At 51.5% G+C, this 16,954-nt stretch overlaps 7 protein-coding genes across 7 annotated transcripts; 4 read left to right on the forward strand and 3 right to left on the reverse strand.

Annotated features, from left to right (window-relative positions):
* Nucleotides 1-286: 286 nt before the first annotated feature.
* On the forward strand, nt 287-1,735 carry PODANS_5_6600 (uncharacterized protein; the record flags this gene model as incomplete). The annotated part of the gene is made up of 1 exon (XM_001905130.1): nt 287-1,735. The coding sequence occupies one exon, from the start codon at nt 287-289 to the stop codon at nt 1,733-1,735; it is 1,449 nt and encodes a 482-aa protein (XP_001905165.1).
* A 2,800-nt stretch (nt 1,736-4,535) lies between these two features.
* On the reverse strand, nt 4,536-4,979 carry PODANS_5_6610 (uncharacterized protein; the record flags this gene model as incomplete). The annotated part of the gene is made up of 1 exon (XM_001905131.1): nt 4,536-4,979. The coding sequence occupies one exon, from the start codon at nt 4,977-4,979 to the stop codon at nt 4,536-4,538; it is 444 nt and encodes a 147-aa protein (XP_001905166.1).
* Nucleotides 4,980-6,888: 1,909 nt separating this feature from the next.
* PODANS_5_6620 (uncharacterized protein) lies at nt 6,889-8,745 on the reverse strand (the record flags this gene model as incomplete). Its single annotated transcript, XM_001905132.1, has 6 exons — nt 6,889-7,014; nt 7,077-7,544; nt 7,596-7,682; nt 7,733-7,796; nt 7,878-8,044; nt 8,131-8,745. 6 exons carry the CDS (start codon nt 8,743-8,745, stop codon nt 6,889-6,891), a joined length of 1,527 nt encoding a protein of 508 aa, XP_001905167.1.
* Nucleotides 8,746-10,475: 1,730 nt separating this feature from the next.
* Nucleotides 10,476-11,207, forward strand: PODANS_5_6630 (uncharacterized protein; the record flags this gene model as incomplete). Its single annotated transcript, XM_001905133.1, has 1 exon — nt 10,476-11,207. One exon carries the CDS (start codon nt 10,476-10,478, stop codon nt 11,205-11,207), a length of 732 nt encoding a protein of 243 aa, XP_001905168.1.
* An 843-nt stretch (nt 11,208-12,050) lies between these two features.
* On the forward strand, nt 12,051-12,497 carry PODANS_5_6640 (uncharacterized protein; the record flags this gene model as incomplete). The annotated part of the gene is made up of 1 exon (XM_001905134.1): nt 12,051-12,497. The coding sequence occupies one exon, from the start codon at nt 12,051-12,053 to the stop codon at nt 12,495-12,497; it is 447 nt and encodes a 148-aa protein (XP_001905169.1).
* A 77-nt stretch (nt 12,498-12,574) lies between these two features.
* PODANS_5_6650 (uncharacterized protein) lies at nt 12,575-14,042 on the reverse strand (the record flags this gene model as incomplete). The annotated part of the gene is made up of 2 exons (XM_001905135.1): nt 12,575-13,843; nt 13,914-14,042. 2 exons carry the CDS (start codon nt 14,040-14,042, stop codon nt 12,575-12,577), a joined length of 1,398 nt encoding a protein of 465 aa, XP_001905170.1.
* Nucleotides 14,043-14,934: 892 nt separating this feature from the next.
* PODANS_5_6660 (uncharacterized protein) lies at nt 14,935-16,651 on the forward strand (the record flags this gene model as incomplete). The annotated part of the gene is made up of 3 exons (XM_001905136.1): nt 14,935-15,188; nt 15,244-15,644; nt 15,702-16,651. The coding sequence occupies 3 exons, from the start codon at nt 14,935-14,937 to the stop codon at nt 16,649-16,651; spliced, it is 1,605 nt and encodes a 534-aa protein (XP_001905171.1).
* Between the last annotated feature and the right edge of the window lie 303 nt (nt 16,652-16,954).

The following is a 16,954-nucleotide window of genomic DNA, read 5'->3' on the forward strand; positions in this document are numbered from 1 at the left end:
GCAGATGAAAATCAATTAAGCCCGACGCGCTCGAGTCGCAAATGCAATCCAGTCGCGTAATCACGGGGCAAACCTGGTGGGGTTGGCTGCCCAGGTGCCCCACTCCCCCACAATGAACAGCAGACGCTAGTACTGTGAGAAGTCTAGCGCTCACAATTTGTCAACCCCTGCAGGCAATTCTTTTGGAAATTTTGGATAGCGCTGCCGCCGGTGCTGTGCGCAAAAGATTCTTGTGCCCTGCCCATCAAACAAAGACTGGACTCATAGTGCGCAACCAGTCTCCAAAATGTCAACAACACTTCTCCCATTTCTCTACCAGACCCGGACCCTGCAGAGGATATCTCGGCATGCCGCTCCAAATCCAGCATTGCGAGCCTTTGTGCACACCACAGCGGCGACAAACCTGCCCCTCAGACCGTCTTCATATATGCCCCCAAGGAGATCCTCCCGTCCAAACAGAACAGGATCTTACAGGCGAGGCCCTGCTTCCGGTGGCCCGAAAAGAGAATCCATCCCCTTCGAGCTTCCAGAAGACTACGAGCGACCCCCTCCCAGAGAATTGAACCATCTTCTCACAGAGGCTGGAGATCGATCGACCATCACACCCACCGAGCGTGATGCCTTCAAGGCTATCTTTGAAGAAATTGCCGCCAAGCAGTCACCTTCGAGCCATCAAGACCCCTCGCTCCTCAAGCCTACGCAGCAGCGCTGGCCCAAGAGCGATGCGGCCTTGGATTTACCAGCCCAGCCGTCAGCTAGTGAGACAATCGACATCATCATGCAAGATGCCGCCGACGTCGAAGCGAGAAATACTAGACAGCTCCAACATCCCTACGGCAAGAGTCACCCCATGACACAAGCAGCCAACACCAATGACTGGAACAAAGCTCTCTTGCGCTTTCCACCGAGCCTCCGTGATGCTGCCCGCCGAGCCCTCAACATCACCGAAGCCGAGGAGCTCAAGAGCCCCGATGGGTATTCAGAAAGTGCCGCCTCCCGCGTTGGAGCTGACCCCGACATGGTGCTCAACCCACTCGGCAAGTCCGTTCAGCACGAAGCCCTCCGCCGTGCCGAGCGCGCGCGAGTCGAAGGGATGATGCAGGCCACAAAAACAGACTTTGAGCTGTGGGATATTTTAGAAAAGGAGGTCTTTCCAATGGTGGCCAGGTTTGGGTTGGACAAGCTGGAGCCATCCGTGTTGAAGACGAAGGGACGCAATGGCAAAAAAGCTGATACGGCTCCTCCTGCGGCCAACGCCGAGGAAAACGCACCAGGCAATGACCTATTTCCCCTGCACATCTACGGTCCACTGTACCCCCGCTATCTTCTAGCCGCCCTCCGTCTGTTCCACCAAAGATTTTCCCACCCATCACCGCTGGCCTTGAACATTTTACCGCGCGTCAAGGAGCTTGGGCCGGCAAGCTACGTTTTGGGGGCCAGCACGCCCTTTTACAACGAGCTGGTGAGGATTTTGTGGTATAGGTACGGCAATGCCGAAGGTGTGCTCAACATGTTTGAGGAGATGCGTATGGCCGGCATGGTATTTGACGCCGACTCGCTCAAGGTGCTGAATGCCATCTCGTCGTGGGTCAGAGCAAGCGAGACGGGGAAGCAGGGTCCTTTTCTCAAGGAGTTGGTCTCGTTGCCCGAGTGGGAATATGGGATGCAGGCGAGGCTGAGGCATTGGGGAAATTCGATGCAAGATCAGCGAAAGTACTTGGCTAGTGCCATTTAGTTTCGACATCATATTCATTGGGGCGTGTATAAAACTGGACGCGGGATTCGTATCTGTATGGAGCATAATGGATGGGAGCATAATGGACGGGCATTCTACATGGAGACTTGTGGCGCATTTGGATGGGAATAGCAACTGTATAACACGCTGTATTACTATGACAGGCATATCACATCACAGTCGATCTTGACTTTTGTTTCTCAGCAAGCATTACAACATTTTGCCACCTCTATTCTTGTTTTGGTCGATAACACAAATCGGCACGTGTCTCCTCTGCAATGTCGATCTGGAGTTTCTGCATGAAGGAGATCAAGTGTTTCTCACGGCAGTAGATCGTGGAGGTGTAAGGCTGATAGGGGGCCAGCCTGGCCTGGGGTGGATGAACTTGGCTTGTCGCACAACTTGTCATCTTGACAACCACTGTCGCGATTTTGGATCGTGGGGGTGAGCGTGGGGGCTGAGCCTTCTGATGGCGACTGTTGATATTGGGTTGCTTTGTTTCGAAGTTCTTAACAACAAATGTCCAACTTGACAATTCAAGAGCCGTCACCAAAAATCAGGGGCTCAAGTGGAAAGGTCTAGAACTCTTCTCGATCGCAACAACGCACGTGCCGAAGACTTCATGATTCACCATGGTGGCATAGTGAAAGACAGGGAATGACTAAGTAGCTGGGTTGGTGGTGGCAAAATGGGTCAAAGCCATGGCCGCCACCAGCAGGACCACGTTCTTGACAGTGCCTCACTGGAGCCTCTATAACAACACGTTCGTCCCAAGTCGAAGTAATGAGTCTGCTTCGCCAGAACCATCTCGATTCATTCCTTTCACTTGATCATCGCCGTATCGTAGACAAACTGCCTCCTCGTTTTTGGGGCATGATATTCGGTCTTTACGATATTCGACTCCCAAGTGCACAAACAAGCGAGATCATGCAGCAGCATTCCGGCCCTCTCGAACCCCGTCAGAACTGTTTCACCCTGGCCCGGCCCCGGCACTCGAGACCCAGCTACCTGGTAGCTGCGCAAAGCGAAACGGCACACCCGCGGCACGGCGCAGCGGGAGCATTCCTCAGAGTTCCATCCCGCCCACATTAATTCCGCAAGAATAAGAGCGGGTCGAAGGTAGAGGCCACTGTCGAAGATCAAACCATGTCGTCGGCTGGCGATCCTGCAGTGGAGGTCGACCTGGAAGAGGTGGCCACTGGCAAACAAGAGTCCGAGGTTCCACGCATTCCTGAACGTGGAGAAACACCTTGTCATTGCTGCTCGCCGCAATCCTACTTCTACCCGCGGGTGGCCCACACTTTTCTCACATTTCCAGAATCAGCAACAGTGATAACTAAAGACTCTTCTTCGACTTGGACCTGAGCCATCTTGAACACTACTTTATACTCCCTCCTACGTCTCATAAAAGCACACCTACCAACCCACCACACCCAATTTGTCACACACCTCAGTCAAGATGGTTCAACGCGCCCTGAGTCACCGCCGCAGCAGCAACCGCACCCTAGAAATCGACGTCAGCTCCGCCGCCGCCGTCCCAACAACAACACCCGGCAGCACAGCCAGCTATGTCACCATCCCCATCCGCGTCTCTTCTGTTAGGGGCCGGGCAGTGAATCCACCCTGCCATTGTCAAGACACTCACCTCTCTCGGCGCTCAGATCAGCGTCAGCACGACTACCTCTTCTGTGTCTTACGAGTTACAGGGAGACGAGGTATTTAAATCGGGAGAATATGGTGGAGGAGGCTGGTTGTTGATGATGAGGTTGTTAAGAGGGAGGGCGAGGGGGTAAATTAGCGGACGGCGAGGAGGAATTAGATGACGGAGGAAGGGGGGGGGGGGGGGGGGTTGAGGTTGAATATTTGATACCACAGTCGTTTGGAGGGTTACGACGTACCTAACACATTGCACCTTCGTTTGTACTGTCATACATTTTGACAGACATACGTCGGAGCACATTACACAAGCACAAATCCCTTCGTTTATATATCTGATTGGGGATTTGAGGCTGGTTTCCTCGGGCATATTTCCCTGGTACTCATTTGGAGAATGGAGGAGGACGGCGGTATCTATGCCAGGGTCACAGATGCGGCTGTCGGTCTCGCCCACAAGTTGCGAGTAGCTGTCGAGCTAGGTAGAGGAAACAAACAATGATACACACTACAAAGAAGTACAAACACAGCTCGTTTTCTCTCTCTTTCTCTCCTCTCTCTATACACAACATCCCCTCCATCCCTCCAAGAACAACCCTTTAGTTTCGTCCGAGTTTCTTCCCACTCCAAACCCCCGAACCCAAGCGCCTCAAAAATAACACGGCCCACGTTTAGCTCAACAAGGAGCACATACACGTACTACCAAAGAGGGTTCTGACTCGAAACCTTGGCCTGTTTCACAACCCTCTTACAAACCCCAACCTGAGTTCCATCCAGAAAAATCCCGTAGTATGTGCATTCGCGGTCCCACTTAGGGTCCAAACTTTCCTCGATAACCTCCTCAAACCTATAACGGTCATAACCCACGGCTCCAGCATTCCAAAACAGCTCATCCCGTAAGGATACCTCCAGATCGCAAAGAAGTGCAACTGTAAGCAGATAATCATTCTGACTGAACTTCTCATACGCCCTGATCAAGGGTGGTGAGTACCGCGGTAAGATATACCTAAAATCTGCCACGCACGTCATCCCAATCTTCTTGCACAGCACTCCAATAATTGACTTCAAAAACCCCTTCGACCACAGACCCCCAAACCGAGCCTCAAGCTCGTCCTGCTCCCATGGCACCCGGCCCCCAACAGCCATGTCAAGGAATAATCCTAGTAGGATTATACCTGCACAGTTGTATCTCATGCAAGATCCAAGGGCGGTAGATATTAACGTGTATAAAAGCGCCCTGGCCTCGGTAGACAGCAATCACTAGGATGGTTTTGTAGAGGGAGGAGAAGGAGACCACTTGTTGGATGAGGGCTTCTCTGGAGAGGGTTTGGTCGATGGAGATGATGTCGAGGAAGAGGTATTGGATGTTTAGTCTTTTGGCTGATTGGATGACTCGGGCGATGTTTTTGGAGCCGCGGGTGGCGAGGTCGCCATCCCAGCGCCAGGAGAGGACGGCGACTTGGGAGGGGTTGGAGAGGGGGAGTTTGAGGAGTTTGAGGAGGAGGGGGGTGGAGCCTAGGCTGATGCCGCTGTAGAGGTCTTCTTCGTTGAGCTTGTCGAAGACGAGTGCCTGGAATTTGAGGACTTCCATAGCCCAACAGAGACTGCCGCTCAATGAGCGATGTTGTGGTTTTTGATAGTATTTGTGCTTGAGCAACAACCTGATTGTGGGCAAGAACTGTCCCGGAAATTGCTTTGGGATTCTTGCACAGTGTTCTTTCTGATACTTACCCTATGACGGAGCAGATATGGATAATGGTTGATGGCTGGTTATCATCCACATAACAGGAAATGATAGCTAGGAGTGCCTCAAGGATAAGAGAAACATTTGGAGTTGATAATTGGTTAGGCAGCCAATGATTGTACGTATCCAGACTGCAGTTAGTGATTGGTTCCTTGATGCATCCATTGTTCAGCTTTTACTCGCTGGCCTACCGAATCAGCTCTCAGCCCCATGTAAATAAGAAACACAAAAGTCAGCTGAAACAATGTGCAGTTTTATAGAAGAGCTCCCTCACCACAAAATAGTGGATACATAAAAGTAAGTTAACCCATATTATATCGTAAACTCTACTTTGAAAGATAGGCAATAGGCCTTTTAAATATTTCCGAAGGCCTCTTAACTGTGTTTGAAGGCCTGCTGACTATCTTTGAAGGCCTATAGACTATTTTTAAAGGCCTATGGACTACCCTTCAAGGCATGTTAACCTACTTTACCAGGTAGTGTCTCAATTATTTTATGGTAAGGGAGAAGAGGCAGTTCAAGACTGGTTCCTTAGGTGAAGCCCAAGACCAAGATTCGACACTGAGGAATAGTGTCGTCTTTGGGATCCAACACGCGTGTAGCATGATCGATCTAATCTGGGTCAGAAGCAACAACAGTAGGGCATCCAGAATCCGACGCACTTAGCTCCGTGAAAATGAGGAGGGGTAGCTACGCATTGAGAATTACTTTATGTGAGGTTGCTCTAGTCGATGATCTTGATGCATGGAATGGCCGCTTCACACTTTGGAACATCTCGAAACAGTTATAATCATGGAAGCTGCGGTTAACAAAGGGGGGACAGAAAGGGGACAGCCCACAGACGTCAGGGGTGAATGAAGTAGAAGGTCAAAAGAAGGCCCTGACTAAGCACGGGAAAGGCTAGCATATATTTCCTGTCAAATCTCACGATACGTGGCCTCATTGTTCTGGTTGACCTTAACTATCACCGAAGTCTTCCCTCTCACTTCCCTGATATTCATGATCACTCCTCCATCTAAATAGGTACCCAAAGAGGTCTTTCATATCCCAGCTGGTTTGCCCTGAGGCGAACAATGTCGAAGAATATGTCCGCGATCTGCATAGCAGCAACGAGGTTGAGAACATTGTTCATGTCGCAGCCCAGACGCATGGCAATGATTATAACGCGTTGACGAATCATGTTTCTGATAAACGCCCATGCTGACATTAACCGGTTAGCTCATGTTTAAAGAAAAAGTCTGAACGGATCATGTAGACGTACCAGGTTCTTCATCATCAAGCAAAGGTGGCTCCGGCTCGATAGCTGGGCGGCGCAAAAGGCGGTTGCGAATCCGGCGGAACATTGGGAATCTTGCTGGGTGCCGGTTCTTTGAGTAGGTGAGTTAGCTGGGATTCTTATATTTGAACAAATAAAAGACAAGAAATGCATGCCTGAAATCTGGTGCTAGTTTCGATGCTCTGATACCCGAAAGTTGGGTTGTTGTCGCAATGGAGAGTGTGTTGTGGGCTGAGTGACAGATGGCTGATGGCTGGGACAGGCACCGCAAGAGCTTTGCTGTCGACGCCGACTTGGCGGGTCCAGGCAGTTGGACGATCCAGGCTCGCCCTGCACTCATAGGCTCGGCGACATCATCATAGGCTCCAGCGACATCATACAACCTTCCACTTCACTGGGACATGTACTTCGACTCAAAAAAGCATCTCATTTCACTTTGTTACTCAAAGGTTGCCTCCCTGAAAATCCCTGCAATCACGTTCAAATATAGCTCCAATCCGCCTCGGAAATCCTGACAAACATGTCGTCATGTAGTTTTGAAATGTAGGCCCTTTCTTTGACTGGGTTGTGGACATTCACAACCTGAAAGTCAAAGTGTCTCATCAACTATCGACCTTTGTCAGCAATCTCTCAAACATGTACGTCTTGATTGCCTCAGAAAGTCTTACCTCAAAAGCGGTCTTGTTCAACTCAATCAAGGCCACATTTTTACCCGCACATGTCCATCGGCCACCACCCCAAATTATCTCCAATGCTCGCATCATTCCTGTCTTCTGATCCGCCCGGCAGTCGAGGAATCGCTCCGGCCGAAATATATCAGCATCCTCTCCAAAGAGTTTCTTGTTGTGCGTCAACCCCAAAGTGTTGTGGCCAATATTTGTCCCACCAGGCAAGTAGTAGCCAGCAAGCGTATCGCCTCCCCTTGGAACTACTTTGTAATGGCCGAATGTGACGGCGTTACCAATGCGGAAGGTTTCATACATGACGGCCTGCGTGTAAGGCAACTTCTGGGCCTCCTCGTTGGTGATCGGACTCGAGACCTTGCCCTGTTCGACGGCCTCTTTGATCTCCTTTTTGAACCGGGCATAGGCATGCGGCGTGGCCATGAGATAGAGCATGGACGACCGAATCGTGCTCTAGATCTCGTCAGCGCAATACACTTTCAAGCACATGGGAGTTGGACCTACTGCCGTTGTATCATTACCTGCAAGGACAGCAAGGATGGCCTCTCCTTCGCATTCGCTTCTGGTCATGCCGTTGCGAATGAACCCGCCCTGCAGAGATACATTAGATACATCCATGACAGTGGGTAGCTGCTACTCACCATCATGTCTTTGGTGGGCTTGTCCTTGGTTTGAAACCGCTCTCGAATGGTTTCATTGACATGTCTATTTCGGTAGCGGCAATGTTAGACCCGATGGATTCATCCCGGTGGGGGTGATGCTTGGACATGAGACGAGATGACCTACTTCATAACGACCCCCAACCCAGATTTGTCACTGGTCTTTGGTCCGAACCAGCGCAAAAGTCCGTACTTTGGTATCATAATGTCCCGAAGGGCAGGGAGTTCAAGCCCCACTGACATCATAGGCAGAAGCTTGTCCATAGTCCCTATCCACCCTAGAACGTCCTCGCCCTGGTGAAATCATGGTTAGGTAAGTCAGGTCTCTGAGGGGCAACAGAACTTGGAAACCTCAAGCCCCGTTCAAAATCATTTCTCACCTCATCAAGATGACCCCACGGCTTTCCGAATACCAAACCCGAGATGACATCCATGGTGAAGCATCTTGACAGCTTGGCAAAGTCAATGGAGCGAAGCTCGTCGGGAGTGGAGAGATATTTCCGGCGGATGAGGTCGACCAGGCGGACAAGCTGAGCATCAACAGCCCTCTCTAGGCCACCTTCAGTTTCACGGCCAGCGTAGGGCCCTGCTGTCTTTGCCTTGAGTATGTCGTGAGCAGCAGTGTCCACTTGGGTTCCCATACTGTCAGTGTCGTGTGTGAACTTGGCGCCGGCGTACCAGACAGAACGCTTATATGTCGATCTGGCCGCCGAAATCTTGCGGAGAACATCCGGATCATTAGTGACAACCGTGCCGGGCGCTACGACCACGAGAGGACCATATTCTCGGAGGTTGATATAGCGCGAGGACACCTGTTGTGTTACGATAGTATGGGCTTGCCACAAGAAGGAGAACTTGGCCAGCGTGGGCCCTGGAAGGTGGCGGAGACGATACCAAGCTGTGAAAGCCGTCACAACATACCAGATCACAAAGGATGCTGCCGCTAGTCCGAGGATGGTACTGTTGCTCAGCTCTGCGTCGATAAGGAAGTCCATTGCGTTTGCAATCCGCGGTGGTGTGAGACCTTGGATGGAGTTGCTCCGTCTGCGAGTAAAATCCAGGCGTGAATGTCAGCTTCTTGTACCCTTATGTTCATACTGCGGGGCGAGAACTGCTGTTTGGATCAAAGCAGAAGGGTCCGGAGATGGCGAAGCCGCATAGGTATCCTCATCGACATGATTTACATGTTACACGGTGGGTGATATCTCAATGGACGGGATGGCGACCCAGAAGTATGAAGCATATAGTTTCATGCAGGCCCCCACTTCTGGAGCTCGCGACGCTCGTACAACAGAACCTACGGCGTCTACAACGGCATATAATAGGTGAAGATTGCTAGTCGATATAGCGCTAATCATTCATTGGCGAAGCCGGTGTGACATGGAATGAGGGAATGGTTGCAGTTTGTGCATGCAGTCCAGTCGTTGTGTTACATACATATCATGATATTGGCATCTAGCTGCATGCCCAGCCTGCAGTCCATGCTTCCCCGTTCTTAACCGGCAGTTGAGCCGCTGGCATCAAGGTCGGGAAGGTGGGGTCAAGAGCGAGGCAACTCCCTCCCATCCCCAGCAATGAAACCCAACACACTAGCCACCTGCTCATTTTTTTCTCTTGGGCGGAAGCACGTGTTAGGTATTGTGGGATTTGCAAAGGTTTGAACCGATGAGTCCTGGGGATCAACTTCACGGGTAGAAGGGGTACCACATCAGGCACAGATTACCTACATATTGTGTGTCTTACTCCCAAACGCCAATGCGTTCCCAGGCTCAGCACCGAGGCCTCGTATTTGCCTCTATCCTGTCTCATGGTCGAGAGTTGACATCACCTTTCCTTTTTGCAACATGAAAGGAGAAGCATGGAGTGACTGACCTCTCACTTGGTGGCATGCGGTGTCACAGTCGTACAAGCAGGTTGAAATATAGAGCCTCAACGAATTGAGGAATCTGTGATGGCTGAGAAATGCTCATACGGATGACCCACTGCAGCATCAGCACTTAATCTCTATGCATAAAATTTGGAACGCACCAAGTCACCGGCACACTTACCAGCAGAGCTCTGTCCAAGTTTACAAGCTGTATGACTTGCCCATGTTGTTAGCAAGAGACTTGGCACAGTGGGGAGTAAGGTCCCTTGAACCACCATTCACATGGTTCTTTGCTGACAGGCTTGTAAGGAGATCTGTTCTGCAAATAGGTCTATCCAAGATATTATACTGCTACTGTGATTCCAACCAAACTTTCTAGTTGATCTCGAGGACGAGTCCACAGTCTTTCGCCGGTTAGACCTGAGGTTAGCTTTGACAGATCCGAGCCCAATGAACCAGATGCAGCACCTTTGAACCAAACTATCTTTGGGGTTATTACATGCTGATTGTTGAAGAGGTGTGGCTTCTTCATCTATCCGAACCTGCATGAAACTGCCAGAGTTGATGTGTTGATCTGCCAAGATAACAAGGCCTTGCTGTCCACCCCCCACAGTTCGATGCCACATCACCTTCGAGATGACATCCATCAACAGAACGTGGCCAATCACGCACTTGCTGACAACAGAACCAAGCTCGCCGGACGCAACGCTCACCTCAGCAACATGCAGGTGGAACCCGTATTTCCAATCTGCAAGATCGATCATCGGGGATGACACAGTAAAGCCGAGCGTGCCAAACGCCGCTCCGTTCCAGCGTGATGGCTTTCGAAAACACATATGAGTCCGCGGTCACACACACATGCCTCACTGCCATGTTCTACCTGAGTCTTCAAACCTGTTCTCCTCTCCACAAACAGCCATGATCATGGATCACCTCGTTCAACGACCCCTCTTCCCAACACCTGACAAGCTCGACCTTGTCATCCCTTGCCTACTGGCCTCTGCCACTGGCTTTCTCTCCCACACCCTCTACTTCATCCGCGGCTTTCACGATACCTCGGCACTGCGCATTTTTCTCGTCCACTTCACCACCTTCCTATGCCTAACAGCCTACTCAATCACTCAGCTCGGCGTTTTCCCCGGTCTGATCACCTCCACAGCCATTGCCCTCTCGTACCTGACCACCCTATTCACGAGCATAATCACCTACCGGCTCTTCTTCCACCCCCTCCGACACATACCAGGCCCGTTTCTCGCAAAAATAACAAAGCTATACGGTCCATACACCGCGCGCAATGGTCAAATGCACCTCGAGCAAACAAAACTCTTCAAAAAATATGGCAACTTTGTGCGCATCGCACCCAACGAGGTATTTATGTTGAGTGTAGAGGGGATACAAAAGATTCATGCCAGAGACAGCAGATGCCGCAAGTTGAACGCGGGCATATACGATGTGATTCACTTCAAGGGGGCGCATAATCTCAACTCTGTGCTTAGCAGGGAGGAGCATGGGCCGAGAAGGAAGATTTGGGAGAGGGCGTTTACCACCAAGGGTAAGTCTCTCGGTGTTGGTGGCAGGATGTGGAACTGACATGAAATAGCCCTCGCGATCCACGAGCCCAAAACACGAGAAATCTGTCATCGATGGCTGAACAAGATTGCGAGCTTGAACGGTCAACCGATCAACACTTCGTTGTTCTCGCTGCTGATCCCGTTTGATCACATGGGCAAGGTTGGGTTCAGCTATGAGTTTAGGAGTATTGAGGCTGGGGAGGAGAACAGGATGCTGCATTTGCTGGAGAGCTTGTTTGGGCAGTTTGGACGAACGGGGGAGCTTTGCTGGCCGTTGAGCATTGCTAAGGATCTGAACTTGGGAAAGGAGTCGGCGGAGTTTGATCGGTTGACAATGGAGATGGCTGATCGGAGGGCTGCGGTGAGTTTTTCTTGGCAGTGATTGATCTTCGACCGGGGTTACTGACAAAAGTGCGTGACAACAGGAAGAAGACAGCAACAAGGGGGACATCCTGCAGCACTTTTTGGATGACATGAGATCAGAGAAGCCGATTGCCTTTTTCAACAAGAATATCTTTTATTCAGACTCGGCTTTGGTCTTGATTGGGGCTACGTAAGTTTCTTTCAGCCTCATACCTTTCTTTCCAGTCAACTAACCTCTGCTCAGTGACACCATCGGCGTGGTGCTTTCATATCTCTTCTACCACCTCGCCCGCCATCGAGTCTATCAGGATCTCCTTCATTCCCACATCAAGAAGGTCTACGGCGAGACTATCCCAGAGGAATTCACAGACCGAGACCTCTCCAAGATCCCGCTTCTGGATGCGCTTATTAATGAGGTGTGTCCATACAGTCCCGTCTGGCTTGCTGGTGACCGGCTGGTCCCTCTGTTACCTTTGCACTAACACAAGCGCTGCAGACGATGAGGCTAGACAACCCCGTGGCCAATAACGGACCGAGACTTACCCCACCTAAGGGGATCACTGTGGACGGCATTCACATTCCAGGGGGTGTAGCTGTTCGAGTGCCGGGATACGCGCTTCATCGAAGCGAAGAGTTTTACCTGGCGCCCGAAGAGTTCAAACCGGAGAGATGGTTGGATCAAGCAAAGTTTGTAAAGGACCGTGAGGCGTTCATTCCGTGGTTGGTTGGACCAAACAATTGTGTTGGAAAGAGAATGGGCATGGCCGTTGTTCGACTTGTGTTGGCCTACACCGTCTATAGCTACACCTGGAACTCTGCGCCAGGTGAGGACGGAAAGAGGATCTACTTGGAGTCGAAGGACAATTTGATCTTGAAGGCTGGGGCGTTCAACGCCGTGTTCACACCAAGAGAACCTGGAGGGCTGAGCTATGTTCCGAGGCAGTGATCGACACCTGGCCGATACAAGTCAAAGACATGATACCGCACGGTACCTACGTAACTCGATATCTACCGTTACTGATTCTACAAAGCTCCCTTCCCCATAATCTTCTCAACCGGTTCCAGGATTCTTGTCATGCTCTTCTCTCCCGGCAACGCATCAACCCAGTTGCCATGAATCTGCCCCTTTATCCTAAAGGGCAACTGAACCACCGCCACCGGGTTCCCAAAGTCCCTTGTATCCAACACCACCAAATCACTCCTGTTGACATCCATCCTCTGAATCATCCCCAGCACCCAACCATCACCCTCCGGCGCATCCTTTGTCCTGGGCACAAAGATTGGCTCCTCCACTGTGCACCCCTGGCCAGGATCAAACATATCAACCTTCCCACTGGGCTTGTCAAGCATAACGTATGCATGCAGACCGATAGGCAGAATTGGGGGGATAGGTCTCTGCTTCCCTGGGGGGATAACAGGACAGAAAAGCTTGTCGTATGGCTTTGTCAAGAAGCGCTCATCAACCCTGGCCATTTCTCCAGGCATATCCAAGATCACAGCAGGGTCAACAACGCGAGTGTTAGTTGGTTTGGTGAGGTCGATCTCCCACCTGACGTAATCAGCCTGGAAGTCTCCAAATGGCTTGTCAGTTGGCGGGCCAAAGACAGGGAAAAGGTTGTAGCGGATCCGCGAGCTCTCAAAATAGAGCCTCACGTCACCGTTCTCGGCTGTTTCCTCCCATGACCCGGCTGTGTGGAGAAGGACGGCATGATCCGAGTGGTAGACTCTGGTCTCTCCCGTCTTCCATCCAGTAGGAAGGTCGTTGGGGTGTCGAGGGACAACGACGAATGTTGCTGGGAGGTCCTTGCTGTAGATCCAGTGCTGACCACCCTTCTTCATGTGGTCTACGTCAGTTTCGTAGGGCCACAGAACCAGGATGATGAAGTTGGCGGTGAGAGCACAGTCGTGGATGAATGCGGGCCACGGGCTCTTGATCCACTGCTCATCGTGAATTGCACCTTGCTCGTCGAGGGCGTAGATGACGACGTCGTCTGTGCCGAGGCCCTTCGCTTCGTAACCGAACACAACTAGCTCTCTTGTATACGGGTCAACCTTGGGATGGGCAGAGAATGTCAAGCCTGGGGAGTTGAAGGGGTCGTAGGTGATTGTTTCGAGCGTGTCGGGGTGGACTTGATAGGGCTGCGCGGATTCCTTGAGGGCGAGAAGCTTTCCAGCCCAGTAGACGAGGTTGGTGTTGGCGGTGCTGTCCACAGCTGCGCGGACACAGGGATGATGTGTGAAAGGATTACGATACAATCCGAATAAGCGCTTGTTGGCTTGACGCTCCAGCCTCTGTGTGAATGCGACACGTCAGCCAACTGACCACGGAGCGAACAGAGAGCAAGTATGCAACTGGACTTACGAGGCGTTCAGTGTCGACGTAGCGGATCTTTAGATCGACCCGGCCATCTCTGATGCGCAGGGCACATACGTTCCCGTCACCTTCTATAGGTGCATTGCCTTCTTGGAGGGGGTAAAATGGATCAACCATGATGCGGTCTGTATGAGCACTCTCGTCAGCGTGTGTTTCTTTGACAGAAAGAGACAGCAAACACCGGGCAACTTACAGAAGGTTCCGTTGAGCTCCTTGGGGATCTCGCCGAACACCACTAGCTCGGTCACCTCGCCCTCGAAGCGTCCCACGACGCCGTGCTCAAAGGGAGACCTGACGCTGGACCATGATGAATGCAGCCCAAAGAACCCATTTGGGCCGTTGGGGTTAGGTGGTGGAGGGAGCATAATAGCAACAGTCAGCAAGAAAGAAAAACGATGATGAATGATGAATGAAGCATACCTTAGGTGCCTTGAGGTCTTTGGTCATCAATATATGCATCGACACGAGCCTCTCTGTTTGAATAACTTGGGTTGATATCAACTCGCTGTGGCTGTGGGGATCATCATTTGACCCAGGCGCATTTCCAAACAGCTCGGAAATCAAGCCCCACTGTATTCCGAAATTCCGTGATTCCGATTAGTTTGTGAGACGGCCCTCCCCCGCGATCTACAAGCTAGGTTCCAAACAGCTTCGATTCTCCACACCTTACCCCAGCCTCCGAGCCTCTATTCCCAATCCCGCGAATCAAAACACCAGCAATTTGTTATCAACTTTCCGACGTCACAGGCTTCTCGATGGCGACCTTATGGAGATTGTCTTTCGGAGCGGCCACGTTCCACATTCTATGATGCTTTCCATGGATGCCAGCGTCGCGATGGAAGGGGACGCATGACCAAAGATGGAGAACATGGACCTGTCCGAGGTTCCGAGAACCTAGAACTCCATGCTTTTGGATTCAATATGTACCTGTTGAATCCTTCACCCAACACAGAAGCTGGTCGCTTTTTCAACTTGATCTCTTCAACTTTGCATCCATAACAACGTCACCATGCAACTGGAGAAATTTCTTACCGCCGCCGAGGCTATCGTGGGCTCCGAGAATGTGTCGAGAGAGCCAACCTCTGGTGCCCCAGAGGGCCTGGATGGGAGTGTCGCCTACGGTGATCCATTCCCCTTGTCTCGGCCGCACCGCCCTGGGCCAGCAGTTCGTCCCGACACGGTTGAACAAGTGCGTGAGCTTGTCCGGGCGGCGAACAGGTTCGAGGTACCCATGTGGACAGTGTCGAGGGGAAAGAATCTTGGGTAAGTCATTCAACTCGGCTTCCTTTCCCACTCGTTCTAACGCATTACCGTCTAGATATGGCGGCTCTGCCCCAGTCGTAGACCGCAACGTCATCCTCGATTTGCACCGAATGAACAAGATCATCGAGATTAACGAAGAATATGCCTACGCCATCGTGGAGCCTGGCGTGACATTCATACAATTATACGAAGAGATCAAGAAGCGCAAGCTCAACCTCTGGATCTCTGTCCCGGCCATTGGATGGGGTTCCGTGGTTGGAAATACCTTGGAGCGAGGTATTGGTTACACGCAGGATGCTGCCCATTACAAGCACCAGTGCGGCATGGAGGTCGTCCTCCCTGATGGTGATTTGCTGCGAACTGGTATGGGTGTTGTGGAGGACAGCAAGGTGTGGCCGCTGTATTCAGGGGGCTTTGGGCCCGGGTTGGATGGTCTGTTCTTCCAGTCAAATTATGGTACGTTTCCCTTGGCGAGGCCACCTCTGACGTGATGGCTGACGGAGGAAACGGTAGGCATTGTCACGAAGATGGGGATTCAATTCTCCCCTGCCCCCGAAGCCTACACTAGAATTCTCGTCGAAGTCCCCGAGGAACAAGATTTGGCGCCGCTGGTTGGCACCATGACTGACCTGATGCGCCGGCGCATTGTGGCCAACCCTCCACAGCTGTATGGCAGGATGACTCTGATCATCGGTGCAGCGCGTCGCGACCCCGAGATTGCCAAAATCTTGGGCGAGCACGGCAACTTTGCACGTCACATCCCTCATGATCTTATCAGCAAGGTTTCCTCCATCCTGGGATTGCCAGCCTGGTGTGCAGGTTTCGCTCTCTATGGTCCCCCAGAAGCCCAGGCGGGCCTTTTGGAAGCTGTCAAGCGGCGCTTCAAGCAGGTCAAGGGCGCAAAGGTTACACATGAGACTTTTAATGCCGTGCCTGGCGAGTATCTCAGAAGCGAGGATGTCACACAAGACTTCCTCCCTCAGAGCGGAGTTCCTTCCATCGATCATGTTTTGGCCTTCTCGTCAAAAGAGGACGGTCTCTGGCACAACTGCTACTCCCCTGTCCTACCACCCTCGGGCCGCGAGCTGTACGAGTGGTACGTCAGGGCCAAGAAGATCACCGAGGATCACGATCTTAATTTCCTTGCCGATTTTCACGTCTTCGACAGATACATCATAAGCATTAATTTGATCATGTTCCATCCCTCAGCCAAGGCCCGACTGCACGATGTCCAGCACGCTCTCATGGAGGACTCCAAGAAGCTGGGCTATTTGGAGTACCGCACCCACATCAGCTTCATGGATGCTACGGCGGCTCACCAGACGTTTAATAACGGTGCATTTGGGAGATTTACCACCATGTTGAAGGATACTATTGATCCCAACGGAATTTTGAGTCCAGGGAAGCAGGGTATTTGGAACTCGACGGCGAAGTTGGAAAGACTGGGGCTTGAGGAGAAGTAGGTGATTTGGGGTTGGTGGTAGGATTCGGATGTTTGTGTTGTTTCTCTACTTTTAGCTTAGTTAACGAGTTCTTGAATTTGTCCAAACTCGGGTAAAAGAACGGAATTCCTGGATGCGTGATAACGAGCAATGTACACCTTTTAAAAAGCAGATGGCCTCTTCACTATCTTTTATTCAGTCCTGTTATCTTTTGAGGTATGATTCATGACCTTTGCCCACAGCTTGAGCGCCACGGGATTGCGGTTGCTAAGGTAGGTACTCGGACTCCTCACACCCCCGAAACGGCGTCCGCTGGAAGATCAT

The sequence above is a fragment of the Podospora anserina genome, chromosome 5, assembly GCF_000226545.1.
Source record: "Podospora anserina S mat+ genomic DNA chromosome 5, supercontig 8".
Classification (NCBI taxonomy): domain Eukaryota; kingdom Fungi; phylum Ascomycota; class Sordariomycetes; order Sordariales; family Podosporaceae; genus Podospora; species Podospora anserina.